The following is a 22,949-nucleotide window of genomic DNA, read 5'->3' on the forward strand; positions in this document are numbered from 1 at the left end:
AGAAGAATTGGGTGGACTCTGACTGTTTCCTCCTACTGGATGTTTGGTTTATTTGTCAGTAGGCGACATCGACCGGCACTTGTCCGATTCCCTGGCTCTACATCTCACCAAATGTCCTTCTCTTTACGACAATGCCGATCTTCTCGAATGAGGCGCCTCACTCTCCCATGCAGCCGATGCGGTTAGATGGGCCTGACCGCTCTCGTTTCAGAGTAAAGAACCAGGCATTTCCCCGCACGCGCCTTGCATCCGCCAATCAGCAGGGGAATCAGGGTGGGCTTCGTGGAACCGGCTAAAAGCAGGCCAAAGCGGTGCTCCTGTATGTAACGTCGCCAGAGGAAGTAACGCATCCAGAGGCATCGAGCGCAATTGATTTCTGGTTGGCAGGCCTTGACTTGTGACTTCCTCATAAAGTTTGTCGGAGCAGGAAGCAGCAACAGGTATGCAATGAACCAATCAGGTAGGAGCCGACGCCATCGGACCTCTGCACCCGAGGAGCAATGCACGGCTGCGCCTGCCATTCCTATTTGCCACCCTCTACAGCATTCCTGCAGAATTGCCTCGGAGACGGATGCAGGGTGCCAGTGACTGCACCACGGGATGTGCATTGTCACCAAAGTGGCTGCGTTCTTCGAGGCATCATACAGATTGCAAAGAAAAGAGTGGAATAAGCTTGTGAGGCATGTCACGCTCACACAGATTGTTAACGCGTAGTTGCTAGAGCAATCATGGTACTTCCGCTGGTACGCATAACTGCATCCTGAAGCACTTACATACTTGCACGCAAGTGCAAGTGCCCTTCGAGACTACCAACAGCTACAGAGCTTTGCAACCTTTTCCCTACAGCTAACTGGGTGTTCCTCTGTCTTAACGAAACTTTCTGCAATGTCTAGTCGCGATCAAGCACAAGAGAATGCGAAGCCGAGGCTGCGACGTCGTCGGCTCCAAGTCCGCTCAATTAGACAATTTTGGCGTCGTACCTAGGTATGGTCCCCTCTTTTGACGCGATCGGACCCGCAGCGCGCTATATAGACCTGGAGAACATGCATATGTGACGTTCTCCATGGAATGCTCAGGTTGCGCACCTTAACTTAACGTACACCTTGGATGCAAACATAGATATGTCGAAACTATTGCAACACATTATTAATATCGTTGGAACAACTGCTGGTCACATTACACTCAACCCTCTAGTCACGGCTGCCCTGCTCTGGGTGTTGACAAAAGGACCTACACAGCTTCGAAGCCAACTTACAACTCGAATCCGCGCACTTCGGGATCCGTTTCGATATGCACAGCTCGTGAAGGCCTTGAAATGGTGTCTGATAGCTGGAACAGCAAGAGTCGTCAACAAGCAGCTTAACCATGTTGCCCTGAACGCAGGCAGATTGCGAAGTGAAAAGGCAAGATGGAACTGGAGCCAGGAGGTCGCAGTCATCACGGGAGGCTGCAGTGGCATTGGAGAGCTGGTAGTGAAGAGGTTGATCAACAAGAGAATAAGAGTGGCAGTGCTGGACATTCAGCAACTGCCCCCAAGCTTGCAAGGCTGTAAGACAGACCGATACTTACTAGCCATCGCCTGGTACTAACAAAGACGACAGATGCCGGCCTCAAGTTCTTCAAATGCGACATTACCGATTCATCTGAAGTCTACTCGGTCGCCGAGAAAGTCAAAGAAACAATGGGCGCACCTACCATCCTCATCAACAACGCAGGGCTTCTGGCATCCCATACCATCCTCACCACGTCCGACGCGTACCTTCGAAAGATATTCGATGTCAATGTCCTCAGCAACTGGTACACCACCAAAGCTTTCCTACCAGACATGCTCCGCCACAACAAGGGCCATATCGTGACGATCGCAAGCACGGCAAGCTTCGTGGCTGTTGCTGGCCTGGCAGATTATACCGCGACGAAGGCGGCTATCCTGAGCTTCCATGAAGGTATATTTCTTATCACATCTCTTGCTTGCGGCATGCTGACCCACGATAGCGCTCAACCAGGAGCTTAAGCACCACTACAACAGCCCAAACGTGCTCACTACGTCCATCCACCCTAATTGGGTCCGCACACCGCTGATAGAACCTGTGGAGCAGGAGCTCAAGAGGCGAGGATCTCCCATTCTTGAGCCGACGGCCGTTGCCGATGCGATTGTTGGACAAATCATGAGCTGCAGCGGTGGCCAGGTAATCTTGCCAAGCAGCCTGGGCAAGGTTAGTATGTTGAGAGGACTGCCGAATTGGGTACAGGAGAGTCTCAGAAGCGGCGTGAGCAAGACTGTCTACAGTAGTGTGAAATAGGTTTAATGAGATCCTGCGTGTGAGAATTCGTGTGCGAGAATTCGCGACTCTAGCGTGTTGTGCTACGAAGTGCCACCCATCACACACTCCATGCGGCCCCTGGGAAGAAATGTGCTGGCCTCGGCGGCACTCATAAAGCGAAACGCTTTGTGTGGTGGTACAAACGTGACTTGCCGGTGCGAACCAACCGTTTTCAGTAGGTTTGGGGAGAAAGCGTAGAAAACTGCATGCACTGTGCCGTGCCCTACGCATAAGGTGTGTGTGGGCTTTGCCGTGGTGCAGGTGTGCCGGTACCATTCACATCGCTAGCGGCTCGGTGAGTCGCGTGGAAACCACCGAGGAACGCGTCGCGTCTCACTCAATCGACCACTTTACTACAACGACACACAACATTGCGCATACCACCATAGCCGCAGGAACAAACGATCGAAAACATGACAGAACTACAAGAAGATGTTCAGATGGATACCCAAGACATTGAGCTGGAAACACCACCTTCAGACGTCTTCATGGCACCTTCAATATCCAAATCAGGCATTCTTGGCGGGAAGTCATATTCGCACTTCTCGCCCATACCCAAGCAGATTGCAGATGACATGTCTGGAGAAGTCGTGCTAGGTGTCGACGAGGCTGGACGAGGTCCTGTCTTAGGTACTAGCTCCTCTGTGGAAGGCTTGCCCGTCACTAACACATGCAGGCCCGATGGTGTACGCCCTCTTTTACCTACCAATCGAACTTCACCATTCGCTCCTCGCCGAAACGCACCACTTTGACGACTCCAAAGTCCTGACTCCCGAAGTCCGCTCGAACCTGATGCGCAAACTGTGCACCCAAGGCTCAGATCTCTACGAAGCTGGTGGATGGGCAACACGCGTAATGTCTGCGCAAGACATCTCAGCGCATATGCTATCCCCAAATGTGTACAATCTCAATGCGCAGGCTATGGACGCGACAATCGACCTGATCAAAGGAGTGCTGGCACAAGGCGTCAACGTCAAGGAGATCTACATCGACACAATTGGCAAACCAGAAATCTACCAGAAGAAGCTAGAGAGGATCTGGCCCACAATACGGATCACAGTTGCGAAGAAGGCCGACAGCCTATACCCCGTCGTCAGTGCAGCATCGGTATGCGCCAAGGTCACTCGAGACGCAGCCCTAGATGTGTGTTATGAACCCTACCAGAAGCGCAACACAGACGCGAATGAAGACGCTGAAGTCAAGGTGGCTTGGGGTTCAGGGTATCCATCGGACGCGCGGACAACGACCTGGCTGAAGCAGAATATGGACCCTTTCTTTGGCTGGGGTAGCGAGACTCGCTTCTCGTGGGGAACCGCGAAAGAGCTACTTGAAGGGAAGAAAGCGGATGTCACTATTGACTGGCCTGCTGAAGACGACGGCAACGACATGTGCATGACAGACTTCTTCAGTGGCAAGAATGAAGGCGGTGGTGACGAACTGGTTGACTGGTTCGGGAAGCGTGTCACTCAGGAGATGGACGTATTCTGAACGCTTCATGACAGAGACTGTCACCACGAGAACCGCTGAAAGAACAAAACATGCAGGACACAGCGGTCGGGCGCATTTATCGGTCCGTTCCAGACCCGCACCGGGCGTCAATATTGCAAGCAGGGTCTACCAACCGGCCAGCCTCACAAAAGCAACGTCATGCCCCGACCATGGGTTTGACTCGGTTGTTGTACCCGCGCACGAATAAATATACCATCAAGGCAACACAGGCAAGCTTTGAAGGCTTTGTTTCCCCCATGAACCGGATAAGAGTCATGATCAATCCTACGATAGCCGTTTTAACGAAAAGGTCGGCTTTTTGGTCCAACAGATATTTGTTTTCCGGTATTCAAAGTTTGGAGTGCGTGCGTGTCGGTAATTGACTGTACCAACGGTTGTACATACAGTGCACCAACCATGGGTGAAAGCCCGCGCTTCACAACAACAACCGTGCTCCTCAACCATGTCATTATATAGAATACTCGAGTCACCGCCTCTGCACCGCCTTCTTGGACTCTCACTGTATCTGTCAATCCCGATCGCGTGCTCCACGCCAGACACTGAAGACGGAATCATTTTTCACGCAATCACTTAACGCCTATTCTACCCCATCTTGTGAGGCGCATCTTGTCTTTACGGCAGAAAGCTTTATAGTTCTCAACATGTGCAACGACGACCTCGTTTATCAGACCCTTTCCCGAGAAATTAGTGGGTCCAGGCCGAATGGACGAAGAGGAGGAATAGCGAAGCGCGGAGAAGGTAGCCCATCCATAACACCTACCCGCCACGAGCAAGAAACCGAAGCCTCGTACTTTCAAGGTGCGACATTCAACAAAGAAGATGAAGAATCCAATCTCAACGCATACCCTCCCTCGCCACCTCTGTCGCCCAAAACGATAGCGCCACCGAAAGCGCGAACGAGGCAGCTCGCGGAACGCAAACGTGGCCATGTTCGTCATCGCACATCGCTGAAGCGCAGATCGAGCTGGAATCCGAACCTCAAGCAAGAGTTCCTACGACGGGCTTCGATCGATTCTATAATCGCTCCATTTAACGAGACAGTATGGCTTGACTCGGAACGTGGAGTCACGTATGCGCGAAGGAGAAGCAGCGTGATGACTACCGGCGCCAGATCAATATCACCTCGTAGCCAGGGAGACAGACGCAAGTCGCGGAAGCAGTCGACGCTGTTGCATCCATCGTCGCCGAACATTGAGCCAGCAGCTGATATCGATTCCATGTCGGCAAGGAAAGGTTCATCGCTACTCCATCCATCACGCCCTTCTATCGACGCTCTCGATTATCCTGAGCTGAAGACTATCTTCTCTTTACCGCCGAACCGTCTATGGGAAGATGACCGTCGTCGCTGAAACCCTCGCTTACCGGAGCTTCGGCTTTTCGAACCAACAACTGCCATGCTTCTCATGATGTCGTCCCTGTCATGTGAACGTCCGTTGAACGAAGTAGCGGTGGTAATCCGGGCAATGTACAAATTCATTACTAGTGCCACACCAGCGTTCATCCGGCTTATTGTTCCTTACTCTTATTCAACTTTTATGCTCCCTTCGCCACTGCCGTCTATAAGTCGGCTGGTGTATTGTTCTCATCCAAAAACATCTATCGCACTGCATCCGCTCCTAACGATAGTGTATCTCTAAACGGCGAGACCATGACACCACGAAACACAACCCTACCTTCGCGCCGCAACTTTTTCAGAGACAACCTCGTCGTCCATGACAAATGCGCTATTTGTACAGAGCCATTTGATGCGGAACATCAAGCAGCATCCATCAAGACAGCAAATTGCCAACACATATTTGGAATGGAGTGTCTGACCAAATGCATAGAATCTGACCATGGCAACCACAACACCTGTCCCCTCTGTAGAGAACAGCTCTTCTCCAAAATCGACAAGCCCGAATTTGTTGAAGGAGCACGAGACACGGTAGGCCCAAATCACACAATGGTCCACCAGATCCAGACCTGGGGCCAGACTAAGGGATTCGTCAAGACCATGTGGCGTGCCATGTACAAGCTCTACGAATGAGATCAGGTCATTCACGACTCCGATATTGAAGAGGAGATCACCGACTCGCTGGCTCGCCCACCCAAGCGCTACAATAATATCCAGGGCCTCTATATATTCAGTGGCTATCGGCCTGGAATCAGGAGCGAAGCTCAAAAGATGGTGCAAGAACACTATAGGAATGGGAGCTTTGTTCCGCTCATAGGGATGCCGCTCAGACGTTATTTCTACAATATCGAGGGCGTACTGGAATGGCAGATTCAAGGAGAATATTCGACGGATGAAGAAGCGTCAGATGATGATGATGGTGATGATGACGACGATGATGACATGTCGATGGAGGATTCGGCGGAGTAAAAGGTCTAGGAAACTTTCGGTCAACCCTATCACCTTCTGTGCGCGCTCTGTAACAAGACCCAGTACTGTTTCTTTTTTGCAATTCGAAGACACCATACACTTGTAATTGTAGATGCGGCTGCAACAGTGTGCTATACGGTTCCTGCCACTTGTTAGCAGACTGGCGCTGAGCAATATCATCTGCGCGCTCTTACCGCATTGGGCCAACTCCACGTTCACCACGAAATTAACAACGCGCCTTCCCCCACAGGTGAGACCACGTCTGCCAAGGCTTCTCAGGTCCAAGCGATGTCTGCTCCTCGCCAATCTGATCACTTACACCTTCCGAAGTCGCGCGCGCAACAAGATGGGCACGCCATTGAAGGACCGCGATACTTTCCTCGACCAGGGTATCGACATGTATCTAACGTGTGAGCTATGCGGAGACATCCTCATAGGTAAAGACAGATAACGCTCCTCTTTCCGTTCTCCGATTCCTGATACGACTATCTTAGCACAAGACACGGTCTGCCGTATACAGAACGACGTGCATTCATGTCACGCAGTCTACTGCGAGGAATGTCTCCTTGACTATTTGGCAGACAACAACACCTGTCCGATCCATGAAGATGTCGTCCTCTTCCACCTCCCACGTGAGCCTCAATTCATATCTGGGGAGCGCAATGCCACCACCCTCGATCAGATAACGGACGACATCGAAGCTTCCAAGTTCGTCAGCAAGTTGTTCTACATCACTATGGATCTGTATGACTCCGAGCAGATCTTCGACTCTGACATCAAGGAAAAGATCAACACGAATTTGAAGTACATAGGCGAGCGCTACAACCACGTGTCTGGATTGTTCATCAAGGACGAACATATGGCTGGTGTCATGGACGTTGCTAGAGAGATGGTCAAGACGCACTTCAAGACACGGTCGAAGGCTGGCGGATATAAGGCTTACGGATCAAAAGACTGGCTACCGAAGATGGACAAGGCTGTGGGATGGAAGCATCCAATCTGACTTGGCTGGCAGTAGCTATGCTTTTATCGCATGCCATCCGCCTTCGGAGTCGGGATGATTAATGGAAGACGACGCAATGATGCGTTGAAAAGAAGCTGGCTACACGACTGAAATTATGTTTGTCATTTGTCAAGTGGATGGAGAAGGCAGGCTATCATCTGTGGCTTTCAAGCATATGTAAAAGACAGATACGACAAGTCCTAGTCTCATCTTATCTCTCAAACCCAATTGTGATCAAAGAGTACCATCGTATTGCCGATAAGATCTACGATTCACGCTTACCAAACACCATTTCGTAGACCTGCCCCAAAACGAGCTGGCCATGCTGAATAACGCGGTTAAATTCCATCTAGTCCGGCGTATCGCCGGCAGTGCGAACATGAAGGCTATGATACTTCCAAGCAGACTCAAAGCCAACACACAGGCTTCTCAAACACTCGAGTACTTGCATTGTTTTTGTTCCAATCATCTGTTCTAAGAGTAGGACTTCAACACACAAGACAACGAACACCCGACAAACCAAACTTTTATTGCCATTGTCATCGGCGTGTTAAAAGTCTGCATCAATTACCCAAATCTAACAGTCTCTTCTCAGGCGCCTCGCAAGCCATGTCTCCCAAGCGCACGTCTTACTTGCGCTTTGAATTCACCCCAAACACCTTCCACTCTTCAACCGACTCCAACAGCCTCTCCTTGCTCCAGCCTCTTTCCAATCCCAATCTGTACGCAGCGCATGCGCTCTGATATATTCTCAGATCTTCGATCTTCAGAAGCTCACTTGATGCCGAGCGCCTGACTTCCTCCTTCAGCCGGTAGTTGGCAGTGACCATGGGATGCTGCATGGCGGTTGACATCGCCTCGGCGATGCTTTCCCCAAGACCTTTTGCATAGCCGATATTGGCATCGGTCGGTGTCGTGGACGATATGAGCTCGCCGTCATCTTTAGCTTTGTTGCTGACTGTTCTCAGTGGGTTTATGAAGCCCAGGTCTTGCAGCGCTTGGCATAGTTAGTTGGTGGATCACTGAAAGCCTGCAGTTGGCTGTCACTCACTTGGTTTGTTTCTTTCGCTGTTGCTGGCTGGCGCGATGGTAGATTTTTGTTCGCGTTCATGGTGATTTAGCGCGGTTCTTGGGCGATAGTTATGGATATGGCAATAATTCAGGCGGGTAAACGTATGCTAGAATGACTTGGAAAATATAGGAAGTGAGAGGTGGTTTATTGCACTTGCTAAAGATATGTGAGACTTCCGGTTACTCGAGTGATTGCAGGAGCGGTGTGCCCAGGTCGGTCTCTCTTACTTTCTTCACCAATCGCTCTGTGAACAGCGCAGGCTAGGAATGATGGATATTGCATGCACCCTGAACGAGTGGGACACTTTGACATAGTCTGCGGCTACAGGGGCAACGCAAAGTACTTGTCGTTGCAGGCGCAGTGATATTGTGCGCAGTAGGCTTTTGGATAGTCACCTCGCAAAGAGTGGCTAGTGGACTTTTAATTACGAACACAATATATGGGAGTGCTACGAGTCAGTTGATAGCAGTCACAACAATACATGTTCTAAGCATGCTTCGTAGCTTAAGAGTTTGCGAATAGACATGGGAAGTCGTGAGGCAGAACATGTAAAACAGCCAAAAGCTGACTTATTTGCAGTAACCTCGTTGCGCAGCAGAATAATAAGGTTAGGTATGAATCCTGACTCCTGCGTAGATGCTGTGTTCTTTGTTTGGCAGGGCCTTGGTGTTGGTGTTCCGCCAAACCTCAAAAGAATTCCATCTCTTCAACTCAACTACACTCATCTCCCACCACCACCACCACCACCACAACACCGCGACGACGTCTAGACCAGCAAAAAGAATGCATCGGCCGGGAATCGAACCCGGGGCTAGCCGAAACTGTCCAGTGAAGGATGGCAACGGCTAATTTTACCACTAAACCACCGATGCGAAAGAAAGATGGGTGCTAAGCCAGCTGGAGCTGTGGATGTGACCTAACCAGGGGTCGCTTTTGGCGGCGTCAGTGTCGGTATTCGAAGGGGAGGCTTCTGAGAGCTACTTACAACCTGGAATCTCTTGATATCGAACTGAGTCGTAGTCAAGCGCCTTGCCATTGGGCCATTAGGCCAGTTGTTGCTTAGTAATGATGGAAAGACCTTCTTGATAATCGTATATAAAGACAGTTGTTGACAGACAACGAGGCTCGAAGTTTGTCAATATGCAAGACATGGTTTGGTGGGGCAGTGTTGCGGCAGACTTTTTCCCTAGTGAGGAGATTCGATGGTGGGGCATGTCGACCGACCCTGTCAGGAACACCGTTTTCATTATTTGGGCACTTCTGCAGCTGTCTCTACATGCGTGCTCTAGTTAGTATCGAAAGATTTGGTAGCCTGCTCCGCATGGATTTTGCGTTCGTTAATGAACCCCGTGTTGGTCTAATTGTTGGAGCTATTACCTATGACTACGCCGAAGTCGACCGAGCTTCATACACTGCTCTAGTAGGGCGAAGTAATTTCGACGCAAGTCATACATGATTCGAAAACACTCCTGTAGTATGGTAACCATTCTGTTTAGTCTCATGAGCAAAATCTGGGCATTTCCTTGCCCATCTGGTCGGCGTGCCAATCGAAGAAGAGGTTTCTTTTGGGGAGCCTGACGCTGAGATAGCGGGTTATTGTAGTATTCATTTCCGCTTGATATCTGCTGCTCTTTCAGGCTGCTCACCATTCTGAAAGAGCATTGGCGTATACGGTGCTTCGTTGATGCTTTTGAGGAATTGCGTGTAGTGGTGCATCACATCGATACTCTTACCGACATTTCACCTCTTCAAAGTAAATCTGTCTAACCTTTCAGACACCGGGCGAGCGAGATGCGACCGTTCTAATTCTGTATGGCGAGGATATCGACTAGTTGAAGCCGATCGATGCCACTGGGCAGTATTTGAATCAAGCTGCCTGTGTCGTGCAGCTCGCACTGGCTTTCGATAGTAAGAGCGCGCGATCCGGTCTCTGCGTAAGGCATGTGCACTCCCTGCTTTTCGCTGTCGTACGGAACCCAACGGGCTATCCATTTGAGGCAAGAAAAGCGGTTGCATAAATGTTGTGGTATCAGAATATCCAGCGGCTCCAAGGGCTTAGTACGTAGTGAAATCGAGCTTCTCAGTCGTGCGTTACCCGGCGAGGTAGATTCGCATGCGATTCCGGTCATACCGAATCCACAAAATCAACCTCATGGAAGCCCATACTCTCGCACTACCACCACCAAGATGAAATGGTCAAGCGCTGTTCTATCTCTTATACACAGGTCTTAAGGGCAGTTGCGCCAAGCCGGCAGCCATCCGGCGTGGCGTGTTGCTTGCCTTATCCTTCAACCACGAATTCCTACCTGTTCGCTTCTGGTGTACGATTAACAATGAGCATCGGGTACAGCGCAGTGGTCGCTGCCGGATACACGGCTACCAATTAACCTAGTTCTGACCACTTCAGGCGGGCAACTGTGACTGTTATATGCAGCATGGCCGACATGTCTTCTGTATAGTATAGTCACGTTGCTTACCTTGATCCGCTCTGTTCCGCAGCTGCGACCTCTTTACCAAATACGATGGCTACTTCAAACTTCCTACCCGCCTATTTACTCGTAGCAATCACTCTCTTACAGTCCTGTTTCGCCCAGCTCAACAATAACACACCATGGTGTCCCATTACAACGGCGACTTACAACTCCTCTAATTCCATTACAATGCCTAGGTACAACTCCTCTGGTCAGACCAGGTTTCAGATCACATCCGAGGAAGACTGCTATATATCGCTTGCCGTGAATGACGACCGTTCGACCAGCTGAACTACTGCTTATATCAGCCATCCAGAGTCGACAAGCGTAACTATGGGTTGCTTCTATCGGCTCAAAGGTATCAATGCTACAGCTTCGGGAACAAGCGAGAATGGCTGCGAAGGTGTGCTGAGTGCTCAATGCATGGACGTATTGCGCGAAATTTCTTTCCCACCTGTGACTTTCGGGGTCTCCGTGAACGATATGAAATGTGAGAACATCGACAGCGATCGAATTAGAGATGCTTGTCCCAGTGAAATTCTAACCCCATTGACTCTGAAGAGTAAGTGTTTGAGTCTTTCCTTCTACCAGCGCTGATTGCTAATGAAGCGAGGCAGCTCCAGTTCTCGGTTTCTCGGACCAGACGTGTGATGATACACCGCCACCAGGAGAACATGTTCCCGGGCGATACCACACAAGGATCATGGGTACTATTGGAATAAGATATCGTCAATCGGATCGTGACACCGGCAGCTTCGAATCGTATGACGTTTCCGTCAAATGACCTGTACGATCCGTGTTCGCGGCTTACTCGGCCGACGGCACGACAGAAACACAAGTAGTGTGCGTCGCACCCGACCATGTGGCTGAGGGTAGCCGAGAACCCGAAGAAGAAGAGCCATGGGAGGAGAGTGCCGGTGCGCGCAGATCTTGGGTAACAGCTGGCAATGTAGCAACAGTAGCGGCAATCGCAATAGTTGTCGTAGGGTACCGAGATGGACGGCTGATGTTTAGCAGACTAAGGGACAATGAACAAGCGCGAAGAACAACAGTAGCCTTAGCCCGTCAAATGCTTCACCGAAGCTCATACAGACAATCCGTCTATATTATTTTGACCGGACAACGTGCACATCGCTCCGGCTCTGTACATACGGCGACTGACTTCTGGGATTCGTGTAACCAGCGTGTTTCTCCACAGTCACACCATCGAGGTCTTTCCGCATCAAAATAGAACCCCCTCAAGGGCTTTTTAGGTGTAAGGCGAAGATCGAGCGCCTGTGCGGTAGATGGGAGTTTGATGCGTCTCTCGAAAGGTTCAATGATCCTCGTCTGTAATTAGTCGCAGCGCTCGAGGCACCTCGGAGGGGTTGATGGGACTGTGTGTTCATGGTCTGCGGGATCGGGAGGAGACATTTGGGGCGGGTTGCGGCAGACGCTGTGCTGTGCGCATACGCCAGTGTAGGAATGATGGATAGCTTCAGCAGTTGTTGGGTCGAGTTAGTGTGCCAAGGCCGGCTCGTCCAGATTTCCTTCCCCGCCGCCAGCTCCTAAACAGACAAAGCGTAAGCCACCGTCTTCGATGCCACTGGAGAGACACCTTCGCTACCATTCTAACCACCTCCAATACCCCCTCAACTCTATGAGTTCATCGCACACCAACGCATTGATGCTTTTTCTAGAAACGCGTTTCATCATGTCCACCAGATCTGAAGTGAAATGCACCGCCGATGCCTGGGTAGCCAGTGAGCCACGAGTCTATCCCATTGAAGGCATCGGTGCTGTAATGCGCCTCCTCGCGTGGCTCAGTGCAACCTCCGCATTCCAGCCCGTCTCAGACCTTCCATCGTTGATATCTCGTGCTTACAAGGTCTCCTGCATCTCGCATATCGTTGTGGCGCTGGAATTCGCAATACCCGTTCGTCAATCTGAAGATCACGAGCAAAAGCAACGCGACGATCAACCAGTCGCATGCAGGAGAGGACGCGCCATTCTCCACCCATCCACACGAACCCATCTCACAAATACATCCTTGAAGGGCATTAGACTTTGAACTTCGTTTTTTTCTATTTGTTCTTTTGGGGCTGTACTGCAATGCTGCATTGCTACTGCTTCGGTCTCAAGCCACAATCTTCACTACTGCTGTTTCGGGCTGCATGGTGTGGAGACAGAGGCGCATCTACTTTCTCACGATGATGCAATCTCTCATCGGAACGAGATCTCGTCTTCAGAAGACTCTTATGTCACCTGGTGTGCTTGTTACGAACTTGGTAGCGAAAGCTGGTATGCGGGAAGGGACGCCCACCATATTGACCCTGAGAAAGACCCTCCAGAGCCCTGAGATGGCCCCTGGCAGAGAGGATCAGCCTTGAGAAAAGCAGTCGTGTCCTGGACCCGTCCGAGGCGGTACCTGATAATCCAGTCCCCCAGGCGCCCGATAGTATTACTAGAGCGACCGGGCTGTACCTTGGAATGCACTAAAAGCTCTGCAGTGGAGGACTAATCCAAAGGCGCAACGGGAAAACAAAACACCCCGCTCGCGTACCTTGCAGACTATGACAACTCGATTGGCTCCACACTGTGCATGCGCAGCTTTGCTATCTCTATAGCGACGTCGGCGAGGAGCCGTGAACCATGCGCCTGTGTCTGCGGTGCTACCCCGGGCTGAAACGCCATGTCCAATTCGTCGTACAAGACGCTCTCCTCTAAACATCCCGTGCCCCTCTATTCCTCTCGACCACAGTCCTTTCTTCCTGCCATACACTCGTTTCACCCGTGTACTTCTCATCAGACATTCAATCGTTTCAATCACCTCACCTTCGCCTGGTCGACAACTCTGCATGAATACACGGAGCAAACAGGACACTGCTACCGTCAGCTCACGCAATGAGTGTCGATGCCAGCGCAGTCCCAACCACGGAAACTCCTCTGCCCTGGCTAGTCCACGACAAGGGGCCCCTTCATCTTGCCATTGTCGTTACGCTGGCCTTGACCGCGCTGTTGGTTTACTCGCTCAGAGCCTTCACTCGTGGAAAGCTCCTCCGCTCTTTCGGCATCGACGATGGACTGATGGTTCTGGCCGCTGTATGTTCAGTGCAGTTCAACAACATGGTTTCATATTTGCTGACACAGAATAGTTGTGCACAATGGGAATCTTCATCACATTCTCTGGAGTCGTAGAGCTCGGTCTGGGACAGCAGCAAGACGACTATGTCTTACCCGCTAGCAAGACCGTCCAGATGGGCCCCTGGATGTGGGCGTTGAACTCGTTCATCATCTTCGGGCTTGGTCTCGTGAAGCTGTCGGCTGCTTTCACTCTGTTACCTCTTGCCAGTACTAGACGCCAGTCCTATCTACAGATGGGACGCACTTTCCTTCTCATCTGTCTTATCCGTAGGTCTACAGTAACGCAAACTTTTACAATCAAAGCTGACAGACCTAGTACTCGTGTTCTGGCACACAATTGAATGGTTCATATCGCTTCTGGCGCAATGTGTACCACTTGTGGCGGCTTGGGATCTTTCGTACGATAACGCGGCGTTATGTATGTCGCAAAGTGAGTCCGAGATCTGGGCCATGGCGAATTACTGTAAGTACAACATTCTTGGCTCTAACAAACAGATCTAACCCATTAGTTTAGCGATCAACACAGCGTCCAACGTCCTAATGGTTGTCTTTGTTTTACCAATCGCCATCGGTACTCCTTCCAATCTTGGTGCTAAGCTACACATCCTTGCAGTTCTACTATTGGGTCTTTTGTATGTTCTCACAGTTCACAAAAGTGCCTCTGGGGTGTTGGCCGCTAACAGGTTTGCAGTGTATGCGCTGCAGCTATCATTAGAACCCGAACGGTCTACACCTCTTGGGCTCATGTCGGCCATCGCAACAACTTCGACCTGACTTTCACTACTTGGGGTATGGTCGAATTCCTAGCCGCTATGATAGCCGTCAATCTCAGCACTCTGGTACCTCTTGGTAGAGCGATCCGCGATCCCCTCGATACACCCCGCAACGCCCCGCGTGTGGCCGCCATTTCTGGCCCCATAGCCGGCAGCACTGTTCATCTGATTCACGGCGATGTCGACGATCTCGTTCCCAGCTACTCCGAGTCTTACGAACCGGACATGGACGACTCCTACAACTTACGCTATTCAGGCCAAACAGTCATCTACCGCCCTGACACAGCATATTTCCCCTCTCACAGCCATAACAACAACAGCCTAGCGCGCTTTCACGATGATGAATCTAACCTCGACTTCGACATCGAAGCACCCTCAACCCGATCCAGCCCGCGTAGAGTCACAAAACCAGGACCATCTTCACGCTTCTCTGTATCTACCGTAAGTACGCGTAGGATGAGCGGTTGGTCACAACTCAGCGGCTTCACGTACTCTCCGCCCAAAGACTCCGATGCCGATTTCGAAAAGGCGATGAGCGGAAGAGTCAGGATTAGTGCGGCGGAGCTCGAAGAGATTGTGAAGAGCCTAGGATTGAAGAGGCAAAGCAGCCATGAAATCTGGGATAAGGAGATTGGTCTCTTCGAAGAAAAAAGCGAAGATGGGGGAAGTTCCGTCGCGCCCACGATATATCTGGAAGACGATGAAGACGCTGTGGACAGTGCTGGAGTCCTATGCACATGCCCAGCACCACGGGTACGGAACGGGGACGCGGGTGACGCTGCGCTGCAAAGCGAAGCAGACTCGAGCGAGGTTACTGTGATTCGCATACGTGGGACAGCTAAGTGCAGTCTCCACAAGCCTCTCCCGCGCATTCGATCCCGCGAATGGCTCGCGCGCGGATAACAAAGCTACAACAGCTCACATTTTCCCTTTCTTTAACAGCGGTCTTTCCTTGCACACAACATTTCGTCGCAAACCGCGGTGCCATATTTCGGCCGGAGTCATATACCATCATTAGAAAGTTTCTTTTCAGAACATCTCATGTATTATTAGCAAGATGAGATGCAAAGACGCATCTCACTTAGCATTTACCTACTCAGTAGCTACTAAGGTCATAGTCATAATTTCTTTATCTCAATCTGAATCAATCTTGATTTCGTACTATGAAGCGTGTACCTCTACTCAGCCCACCGCTTCTTAACATACTGTGCTTGGTGGCCACCAGGCAGCTCGCTCACCCACGCATCAATCTCCTCTTTGACAACACGCGGAACAGTGCATTTGTTCATCGCAGTGGCATCCTGCGTCTTGAGCGTAGGACAGTTCTGGTAGCAAGGCGAGTCAAGAGCGCGTTGAAGCGCGTCGCCTTGCCAGCCAAACAAGTAATCGCCATGGTTCGCGTAGCCCGTGCTGTCAAAACATATTAGCCACAACACCTTCTAGTACAATATCCCTTGGCTTACCCATCACCAAAACTCCAGACAAAGGGCTGACTGCCATCTTCCGGCCAATCAGCCTTGTTGTTGAACTTGCTCGTATCCCAGATGACTTCGTAGAAGAGCTGGCCCATGCGCACAGGGTGGCTGGCGGGGCAGGGCCCGCCGGATTCGAAGGACCCGTATTCTGGGTAGGACATGTGCGCCATATGATCTGGAGAGTCAAGATTGACTCCGTCCCAGCAGCTAAGGCGTGTTAGACTGGCATGCTGCATATATGAGAGGAGATGGAGGGAAGAGACGTACGTGGGAAAGCGAACAGCAGTCATGATACCAGTCTTACATGGTTGGGTGGGGAAGTCGAGAGTCTGTGGGTCACGCGTGTTGATATTGTCCAAGCAAGTGAATGTTAGCTGACGGAAGCGTTCTGCTTCGTCTTTGGTGCGCGCATTGACGTCGCCGATGAACATGCGGAAGCCAGGTTGGAAAGCTTGCACCTTGGAGGTTTGCTGGAAGTTGTAGAGACCGTCTTGCATGTAGTAAACTGTCATGCCACCGTTGACGCCGTTGAAGCCCGAGTTGGGGATTTGGGGAACGCGCTTGTATGTACCGTTTCTGGCTTTGAAGTATAGCACAGCTGTCCAGTAGTTCTACAGATCCATTAGCGACTTCGTTTAGTTGATAGACGATCGGTTCCACATACGGAGAAGTCCTCGCTGAACTGGCATGATGTGCATGTTGACTCTCCGGGCATGTCCTTCTCTGGTTCCATGGTGACGTTGAAGGAGTTACCTCCAAGAATTTGATGTAAATGCGGCGAGGGAGCCTGGCCTGGCGTGACCAGAGGGTCTAGCCTGTCGATGACTAGCTGAGCGCATGGGAAGCGCAACAGCGCCGTTGCGGGTGCAACAAGCGCAATGGCGGTAGCAGTGAAAACCTTCATCTTGACGAAGCTGGTGCTATTTCGTGTTAAAGAAGAAGAAGGTGGAGGTGGTAAGAGGTATGTTTGATACTCAGTATTTTATACAACAGCGTGAAATATGCATGCGATGCCGCTGGGATCAAGGGTAGTAGTGCCGAGCGGGTATGCTGTGTCGCAAAGGCGGAACTCCGTCTTGGTCGAGATAGCGATGGGCAGCATCTTGCGTTGGAACAAAGCTAATGCACTTTGGGGTTCAGAAGGTGAATGTGGATGCACGATGTCGTCGCATGAGTGGGTAGCCTCCACGTCAACGCTCCCGGATGACCATGTCAAAACGCTATTCATCCACTTGCTTTGACATGACCTATCGTATCGGGCGCTCATGCCATCCATGGCGCTGCTGATCGTATTGCGGATACTTCATCGTTGGCTTGGCCAATTAGCACAATCTCATGATGATGGTGAGCTTGACGTCTTCAGTCAGCGACAGCACCGCTGTGATTGGCAAAGGTCTTCCTAGAGCCCGAACGAGTCCAGTGATGCTACTCTTCGATATTCCACAAGTATTGGAGGTCTTGTCATGTAGTCGGCAGTTGCATGCATGTGAGCTGCGGAACCCATAACGCCCCACTTGCACAATGAGAACTCAGGTCACCAAAGGACCGTGAGTGGTTGAATCACTTCTCGGATAGGATGATGTTCGCGGACGTTGGGACAAGGTTGCGTGAGCCTCAATCTATTCTACTTTGCCGTCACGCCAAGTTGTGGGGTACCAATCCTTACCATTTGTTTATATTGTCCAACCCCCGTTCCTCATCAACGCGTGCCATTCGTACGGATGTCTTGGCATGGTTCAAAAGAATTGCGCGTTTCTCATTGGCCGATCATAAGGTGCCCAGCTGGGTAGCGACGAAGGCCAAAGGTTTGTAGTCGCGTACTAATCGGATTGTTGAGACGTGCAGTGGGCCGAAATAATAGGCTGTGGTATAAACTGGGCTTTGATCGCAAGGAACCAGCCTTTATCAACCGGGTACGCTCCCATGGAAGCAATATAGTCCATGTGGTGCTGTCAGGTATAGACTCCAGAATCTCAAATATCCTTCTGGAACGTCGACTACTTCCGCTCCTCAAATCAGGAAGCTTTTGCATCTTTTTCCTCATTGGACATCTTATCGCACAGTATTTCCTCTCTTTACTGGCTAGAGCAAATTCAACCATGAAAACCAGTACTCTTCTCGCGTGCTGTGTGTCAGCTGCATCTGCCGCTTTCGACTTGAATCGTGGGGGCGCGGTACTCAAAGTGCCTCAAGGAGACTCGTTTGCCAGCGTAACAGGCACCGTGAGTGACTTGCGGGCTGCATGTGAGGTGTGTACTAACTGCAAATACAGTTCACAGTACCGAATTTATCGGGTAGCAACCGACTCTCGATCTGGGTTGGCATTGGGGATACACTTGAACAGGAGAACGTGCTCGGCGGTGGCATCGTGTACAACAGTACGCTCAGAAGCTTCTCCGCATACTTCCCCGGTCCAGTGACAGATACCACTTCGACGGTTCCTGTTGCCAACGGTAACTCCATCACCGTGACAGTTAGTGTGGCTACTGCAGGAGGTACTGTAACAATTGAAAATAAGACGCAAAACAGGAGGACGACACAAACTCTCGCAGCTCCTAATGGGGTGGATCCATCCTCTCTGACTGCACTGGCGGCAAACTGGTTCGTACAGGCGTACCAGGTGATCCCGGGTCAGCTCGTGGCAACACCGAATTTTGGGACAATATCGTTTACGGCAGTTTCGGCGACTACCAAGAGCGGTGCGAATGTCCCAATCTCTGGCGCAGGTCGATATGAGATACAAGGAACCAGTGGACAGGTTAGTTGTACATCTCGTACCACCCGACCCTGCTAATATCTGATTAGATGTATTCGAAGACAACGATATCGAACACTGGTATCTCCGTGCAGAGACAGGCGTAGAAAGAGGGGTGCGATAGTGTTGCTCATGTTCGGAACACGACTTGGAAGTCGCTGCATCGTCGTAGGTAGTCGAGAATAGCCAAGCTTGTGCTACTCCGGTGTTTCATCGATACTTCATGTATGAAATATGCGTGCAGTAAGACAATATCCATTTGCGACGATGACTGAGAGAAGTGGTGAAGGTTGCTAGTGATGATGTGGTGAGTAATGCGCAGGCGATGACGTTCGCTTGGCCTCCCCTCCACATTTCTCGACGCGTCGCGACTTCCCACCTGCGTCGTGCGACAACACCGGCAAGATGCGCTTTAAGGCGTCAATACAGAACATTAACACCTTTACGAGTAGGTGCATAAGCCAACACATCCGTCTGCGACTGACACCATGTAGAGCTCACGGCGTCGCTCAATTCGCTCGGCCCGCTCGCGTGGGTGAAGCTCAGCGAGGAGCAAGTATGCTTCACCATCATACCAGAGCAGGGCACCCAAGTATGGGCGTGAGTAGACGCCTCGTACATTGGTGTCTCTCGTTCTAACCGCATGTAGTGTCCTCTCTATTGTAAGCATACCGTCCCATCTCTGGCTGGCTCGATGTTAATGCGCCGCGCAGGACTCCATCTTTGAGACCATCAGCGTACAGTCAGCAGCGAACAACGTGATTAACCTCGAAGTTCCGCTCACGTCGTTAAATCGCGCCCTCAAGTCGGCCCTCAATGCCACTTCCGCTCAGATACGCCTCACCAAGAAGGACAACCTGCCCATGCTTGCCCTCACTATCGTCACTACCACGTCCTCGAATACGTATAGCGCCTTCCCTGCAGCCACAGCCAACAACGACGATGGCTTCGACGCTGCCTTTGACAATGAATTTGGTGGAGGAAACCGCGAGACCATCGTCACGCAGGAAATACCCGTACGGGTGCTTGCGCCAGACACTGTAGCGCATCTGCATGAGCCCGTCTGTAGAGAGCCAGACGTACACATCATACTGCCTCCTCTGATGCAGCTGAAGAGCATCAGCGACAGGTTCACCAAGCTAGCGCTGGCAGACACCAAGGCAAGCACCGCGACGACAGCATCAAGAACACGACTAGAGGTTGCCGCCAATATGCACGGCTGCCTCAAGATGAGTATCCGATCCGACGCCATGAACATATCCTCTATATGGACCGATCTTAGCAATCCAGAACTTGACCCCGGCCACGTCGCTGGTGGCGAGGATGGCGTAGCTGAACACCCGAGCACACGTATGAAGCAGCTGGGCACGGCGGATGGGCGTAGTGAAGAAGGCTGGGCTACAGTGAGGATCGATGGGCGTGACTGGGGTAAGGTCATGAGTGTGGGCAGGCTGGGGGGACGAGTCATCGCTTGTAAGTCGTACGAACTTCAAACCTGCCAACATGCTAATATTCTCAAGGCTTCTGTCATGAGCATGCACTCATCCTCTATGTTTACCTACCCAACGATAATGGTGACGACGAGTCGGTCCTGACAGTACGTAGCACTCTTCACACCCTCGCTCACCCAGACTGACATCACAGCAGTACTTTATCAGCTCCTACAGCGCATAGCTGCCTTGGCGCTCATGACACCCTCACGAGGCACGAATTAGGTACCTTTGCTCTTGCGACCAGTGTACCGCACACCGCAATACCACCATCCACCGTAGCAGACATCTTTAATCTTGTGGTGGCGAGCGCCACACGTTGACACTTCGACGTGCGAGCCAGAATAGCCAGAATAACCACAACTCTCGACTGTCTCTAGAAATGCGCATAATTAATCGTACTACTCGTGTACGGGCTACGATTGGAGATGGAAGCGTCGGCGAAATTAGCAGTCTATTAGCCGAAGGCAGCAGAAGGATGCCTAGAACACCAAACCGCTTGCACCACGCCGAGGCAAAACCTCATGCTTCGAGCTGGCTTGTTACGACAAGTATAAAGTCGGTTTCTCCTCTCAGTCCGACAAGCGCTCTATAATTCCCTAAAACATAATATGGGTGAATCAAAAGGATCCCCCTTCACCGCCTCATTGCCCTCCCACCCATCTAACTTGAGCGACCTTCGTGCAGTCAATAGCGACAGCTCATGCTTCATCACAAATCTTGCGACTGAACTCGTTCATCATATCATCGACTACATACCTCCCGCATCTCAGATTGACTTCGCATATACCTGCAAGCATTTATTCGCATGCTCTACAGATGTTCTCAAACGCCATCGCGACGCTTATACAAAGTATGGTGTCTCGTCTGATATTGACCCAACGACTGTTCCCACACTCCTCCGAAGCGCTTACGGATATTGTGACCCAATCCTCGCCTGGCACGTTCGAAGTCTGGAGGTTTGGTATGATCGTACAGGATGGGACGCATGGAAGACGCTTGACTTTGAAGTTCCGGTCGATCAGAGCCTACGCTCGCCAATAACCTGGGACTTCATACCCGGTGAAATCGACGACTATCTGGAGCCATTGGATCAAGCACAGAGTGGCTTGCTTCCCGCACGCGCTGAGGAAGCACGTACGCAGATTGTCGAGGGCCATGACATTTACCTTAAGGCTCTCTTGATTGCAAGTTGTCCTAGGCTTCGGGACGTCAAGTTCGTCATGACGGCGCGTGGTGGGACCGCATCGAGATCATGTCTCGACTGGCTTGAAATCTTAATCAACAACTCGTACAACAAGAAAACTCCTTGGGGACCAGGCCTCGAAAAGCTCAGTTCGGTCGCTATTGGTCTGCCCACCGGAACTTGGATGGATTCCGCCTACCATCCCAATACCTGGCCTTCCAACACAGGCTTCCTCATGCAACTCCTCCGTCTCCCAAGCCTGGAAAAACTATATTTCAGAGACTGCGAAGGTGTTCAAGACGACGATACGCCTTGGGAGGACCTTCTACCTGCTGAAACTTCTCCCATCAAACACCTCTTTTTGGACAATTGCGATGAGTTGGGGCAAGAATTTATCGCTGCTCTTATCGCTGCCCCGTCAGGCCTGATCACAGCCTCTTTCCGTGCCGGCAATGCTCTACTCGAAGACGCGGATTCACTTGTTCGCAATCTCGGTACCTCCCAAGGAAACACCTTGGAAAGCCTGATGTTCTATGACTACCATGACAAGCCAAGGAGTATTCACGGGTATCGCTGTTCCGCCTTCCGCCCAGAAGAACTCAGCAACATGAAGAAATTGAAGCACCTCTGCATAGATATCCAAGACATCGAGCTTGAAGCCTGCTACAACAGAGATGACAGCGCAGAAAAATGGGAAAGCGATGGAGCGTACCTGGAACGCTGTTTCCTAGAGAGTGTATGGAGCTACGAGGTTCTGATCTTGTGGGGATCGCTCAGCGAATATTACATCAAATGGGAACCAAACGAGGAACAAGGCTTCGAAGATGCGATTATCTCTCTAATCGGAGTTCCAGGGCCTGAAATTTTAGTACCACAAGCTGTGTATCTGGAGAATGTGGAGAAAAGCAGTGGGCCAATTACTACATTTAGTCCTGGACGCGGAGGAGAACCCTCGCCCAACGAGAAAAGCAAGGTCTGGTTTCGTCGTGCGATTGAAGTCGCGAGGAAGAGGGGTAGGGATCTTCACACGCTTACGAATCGCACCAAGCCGCGTCATCAGATTCAGTTCCCTGAGGCGCCTGACAAGTATGATCTCAAAACTGGTCCGTGGGGCGAGAGACCGCAGGATTGGGTCTTCAATGTGTATACGGGTCGAAGGGAACCTGAAGGCTGTGGGAAATGTGGGAATTGTAATGTTTGTCTTGGGTACTATAGTAAAGAGATGTGGGATGGGCTGGAGAGGGAGCCGGGAAGGGTGAGGTATGATGGGAGGGACGAGAGTCAGACCTAGGACAACTAGGATGGGGTGAGAGGCTAGTGGATCCTGCGAGAGATGGCTGCTTACACCCAATTACGTCTACTAGTATTCCAGACACTTACTGTAGGATGCAAAGACTTCCATGTTTAGC

The 22,949-nt window shown here is 51.1% G+C and overlaps 12 protein-coding genes and 1 non-coding gene across 13 annotated transcripts; 9 read left to right on the forward strand and 4 right to left on the reverse strand.

Annotated features, from left to right (window-relative positions):
* Nucleotides 1-1,121: 1,121 nt before the first annotated feature.
* On the forward strand, nucleotides 1,122-2,345 carry BKA58DRAFT_458939 (uncharacterized protein; the record flags this gene model as incomplete). The annotated part of the gene is made up of 3 exons (XM_046174698.1): nucleotides 1,122-1,548; nucleotides 1,602-1,943; nucleotides 1,993-2,345. 3 exons carry the CDS (start codon nucleotides 1,122-1,124, stop codon nucleotides 2,298-2,300), a joined length of 1,077 nt encoding a protein of 358 aa, XP_046024147.1. The 3' UTR covers nucleotides 2,301-2,345.
* Nucleotides 2,346-2,659: 314 nt separating this feature from the next.
* Nucleotides 2,660-3,959, forward strand: BKA58DRAFT_191125 (ribonuclease HI large subunit). The gene is made up of 2 exons (XM_046165603.1): nucleotides 2,660-2,951; nucleotides 2,998-3,959. The coding sequence occupies exons 1-2, from the start codon at nucleotides 2,735-2,737 to the stop codon at nucleotides 3,807-3,809; spliced, it is 1,029 nt and encodes a 342-aa protein (XP_046024148.1). The 5' UTR covers nucleotides 2,660-2,734; the 3' UTR covers nucleotides 3,810-3,959.
* A 416-nt stretch (nucleotides 3,960-4,375) lies between these two features.
* On the forward strand, nucleotides 4,376-5,329 carry BKA58DRAFT_191127 (uncharacterized protein). Its single transcript, XM_046165604.1, has one exon. It carries the CDS (start codon nucleotides 4,472-4,474, stop codon nucleotides 5,177-5,179), a length of 708 nt encoding a protein of 235 aa, XP_046024149.1. The 5' UTR covers nucleotides 4,376-4,471; the 3' UTR covers nucleotides 5,180-5,329.
* On the forward strand, nucleotides 5,330-6,080 carry BKA58DRAFT_191128 (uncharacterized protein). Its single transcript, XM_046165605.1, has one exon. It carries the CDS (start codon nucleotides 5,479-5,481, stop codon nucleotides 5,854-5,856), a length of 378 nt encoding a protein of 125 aa, XP_046024150.1. The 5' UTR covers nucleotides 5,330-5,478; the 3' UTR covers nucleotides 5,857-6,080.
* BKA58DRAFT_191129 (uncharacterized protein) lies at nucleotides 6,081-7,393 on the forward strand. Its single transcript, XM_046165606.1, has 2 exons — nucleotides 6,081-6,629; nucleotides 6,687-7,393. Exons 1-2 carry the CDS (start codon nucleotides 6,305-6,307, stop codon nucleotides 7,193-7,195), a joined length of 834 nt encoding a protein of 277 aa, XP_046024151.1. The 5' UTR covers nucleotides 6,081-6,304; the 3' UTR covers nucleotides 7,196-7,393.
* A 346-nt stretch (nucleotides 7,394-7,739) lies between these two features.
* Nucleotides 7,740-8,306, reverse strand: BKA58DRAFT_458941 (uncharacterized protein; the record flags this gene model as incomplete). The annotated part of the gene is made up of 2 exons (XM_046174699.1): nucleotides 7,740-8,192; nucleotides 8,243-8,306. 2 exons carry the CDS (start codon nucleotides 8,304-8,306, stop codon nucleotides 7,825-7,827), a joined length of 432 nt encoding a protein of 143 aa, XP_046024152.1. The 3' UTR covers nucleotides 7,740-7,824.
* Nucleotides 8,307-9,051: 745 nt separating this feature from the next.
* BKA58DRAFT_t52 lies at nucleotides 9,052-9,139 on the reverse strand. Its single transcript has one exon. It is a non-coding gene; the product is annotated as a tRNA-Gly (tRNA).
* Nucleotides 9,140-12,338: 3,199 nt separating this feature from the next.
* Nucleotides 12,339-12,778, reverse strand: BKA58DRAFT_386551 (uncharacterized protein; the record flags this gene model as incomplete). Its single annotated transcript, XM_046170478.1, has 2 exons — nucleotides 12,603-12,778; nucleotides 12,339-12,469 (listed from the first exon to the last, which is right to left on the reverse strand). Exons 1-2 carry the CDS (start codon nucleotides 12,750-12,752, stop codon nucleotides 12,341-12,343), a joined length of 279 nt encoding a protein of 92 aa, XP_046024153.1. The 5' UTR covers nucleotides 12,753-12,778.
* Nucleotides 12,779-13,494: 716 nt separating this feature from the next.
* On the forward strand, nucleotides 13,495-15,642 carry BKA58DRAFT_386553 (uncharacterized protein). The gene is made up of 5 exons (XM_046170479.1): nucleotides 13,495-13,819; nucleotides 13,873-14,128; nucleotides 14,178-14,324; nucleotides 14,376-14,493; nucleotides 14,553-15,642. Exons 1-5 carry the CDS (start codon nucleotides 13,622-13,624, stop codon nucleotides 15,535-15,537), a joined length of 1,704 nt encoding a protein of 567 aa, XP_046024154.1. The 5' UTR covers nucleotides 13,495-13,621; the 3' UTR covers nucleotides 15,538-15,642.
* An 88-nt stretch (nucleotides 15,643-15,730) lies between these two features.
* On the reverse strand, nucleotides 15,731-17,013 carry BKA58DRAFT_458943 (uncharacterized protein; the record flags this gene model as incomplete). The annotated part of the gene is made up of 4 exons (XM_046174700.1): nucleotides 15,731-16,044; nucleotides 16,098-16,316; nucleotides 16,377-16,720; nucleotides 16,774-17,013. 4 exons carry the CDS (start codon nucleotides 17,011-17,013, stop codon nucleotides 15,813-15,815), a joined length of 1,035 nt encoding a protein of 344 aa, XP_046024155.1. The 3' UTR covers nucleotides 15,731-15,812.
* Nucleotides 17,014-18,166: 1,153 nt separating this feature from the next.
* On the forward strand, nucleotides 18,167-18,971 carry BKA58DRAFT_470114 (concanavalin A-like lectin/glucanase domain-containing protein; the record flags this gene model as incomplete). The annotated part of the gene is made up of 3 exons (XM_046175176.1): nucleotides 18,167-18,331; nucleotides 18,382-18,867; nucleotides 18,915-18,971. The coding sequence occupies exons 1-3, from the start codon at nucleotides 18,209-18,211 to the stop codon at nucleotides 18,969-18,971; spliced, it is 666 nt and encodes a 221-aa protein (XP_046024156.1). The 5' UTR covers nucleotides 18,167-18,208.
* A 298-nt stretch (nucleotides 18,972-19,269) lies between these two features.
* Nucleotides 19,270-20,538, forward strand: BKA58DRAFT_440711 (checkpoint protein Hus1/Mec3; the record flags this gene model as incomplete). Its single annotated transcript, XM_046173771.1, has 6 exons — nucleotides 19,270-19,312; nucleotides 19,359-19,464; nucleotides 19,514-19,526; nucleotides 19,578-20,337; nucleotides 20,385-20,461; nucleotides 20,512-20,538. 6 exons carry the CDS (start codon nucleotides 19,270-19,272, stop codon nucleotides 20,536-20,538), a joined length of 1,026 nt encoding a protein of 341 aa, XP_046024157.1.
* Nucleotides 20,539-20,965: 427 nt separating this feature from the next.
* BKA58DRAFT_412089 (uncharacterized protein) lies at nucleotides 20,966-22,799 on the forward strand (the record flags this gene model as incomplete). The annotated part of the gene is made up of 2 exons (XM_046172333.1): nucleotides 20,966-22,712; nucleotides 22,756-22,799. The coding sequence occupies 2 exons, from the start codon at nucleotides 20,966-20,968 to the stop codon at nucleotides 22,797-22,799; spliced, it is 1,791 nt and encodes a 596-aa protein (XP_046024158.1).
* Nucleotides 22,800-22,949: the final 150 nt, after the last annotated feature.

Source organism: Alternaria rosae, assembly GCF_020736505.1.
Source record: "Alternaria rosae strain MPI-PUGE-AT-0040 chromosome Unknown BKA58scaffold_6, whole genome shotgun sequence".
Taxonomy (NCBI): domain Eukaryota; kingdom Fungi; phylum Ascomycota; class Dothideomycetes; order Pleosporales; family Pleosporaceae; genus Alternaria; species Alternaria rosae.

What these genes read in the sequence shown, in the direction of transcription:
- BKA58DRAFT_191125 (XM_046165603.1), top strand. Translation starts at nt 2,735, where the DNA reads ATGACAGAACTACAAGAAGATGTTCAGATGGATACCCAAGACATTGAG. An exon ending in TGGACGAGGTCCTGTCTTAG is followed by an intron (nt 2,952 to 2,997) that starts GTACTAGCTCCT and finishes TAACACATGCAG; the next exon opens with GCCCGATGGTGTACGCCCTC.
- BKA58DRAFT_386553 (XM_046170479.1), top strand. Translation starts at nt 13,622, where the DNA reads ATGAGTGTCGATGCCAGCGCAGTCCCAACCACGGAAACTCCTCTGCCC. An exon ending in GACTGATGGTTCTGGCCGCT is followed by an intron (nt 13,820 to 13,872) that starts GTATGTTCAGTG and finishes GACACAGAATAG; the next exon opens with TTGTGCACAATGGGAATCTT. An exon ending in GTTCTACTATTGGGTCTTTT is followed by an intron (nt 14,494 to 14,552) that starts GTATGTTCTCAC and finishes ACAGGTTTGCAG; the next exon opens with TGTATGCGCTGCAGCTATCA.
- BKA58DRAFT_191127 (XM_046165604.1), top strand. Translation starts at nt 4,472, where the DNA reads ATGTGCAACGACGACCTCGTTTATCAGACCCTTTCCCGAGAAATTAGT.
- BKA58DRAFT_191128 (XM_046165605.1), top strand. Translation starts at nt 5,479, where the DNA reads ATGACACCACGAAACACAACCCTACCTTCGCGCCGCAACTTTTTCAGA.
- BKA58DRAFT_191129 (XM_046165606.1), top strand. Translation starts at nt 6,305, where the DNA reads ATGCGGCTGCAACAGTGTGCTATACGGTTCCTGCCACTTGTTAGCAGA. An exon ending in ATGCGGAGACATCCTCATAG is followed by an intron (nt 6,630 to 6,686) that starts GTAAAGACAGAT and finishes CGACTATCTTAG; the next exon opens with CACAAGACACGGTCTGCCGT.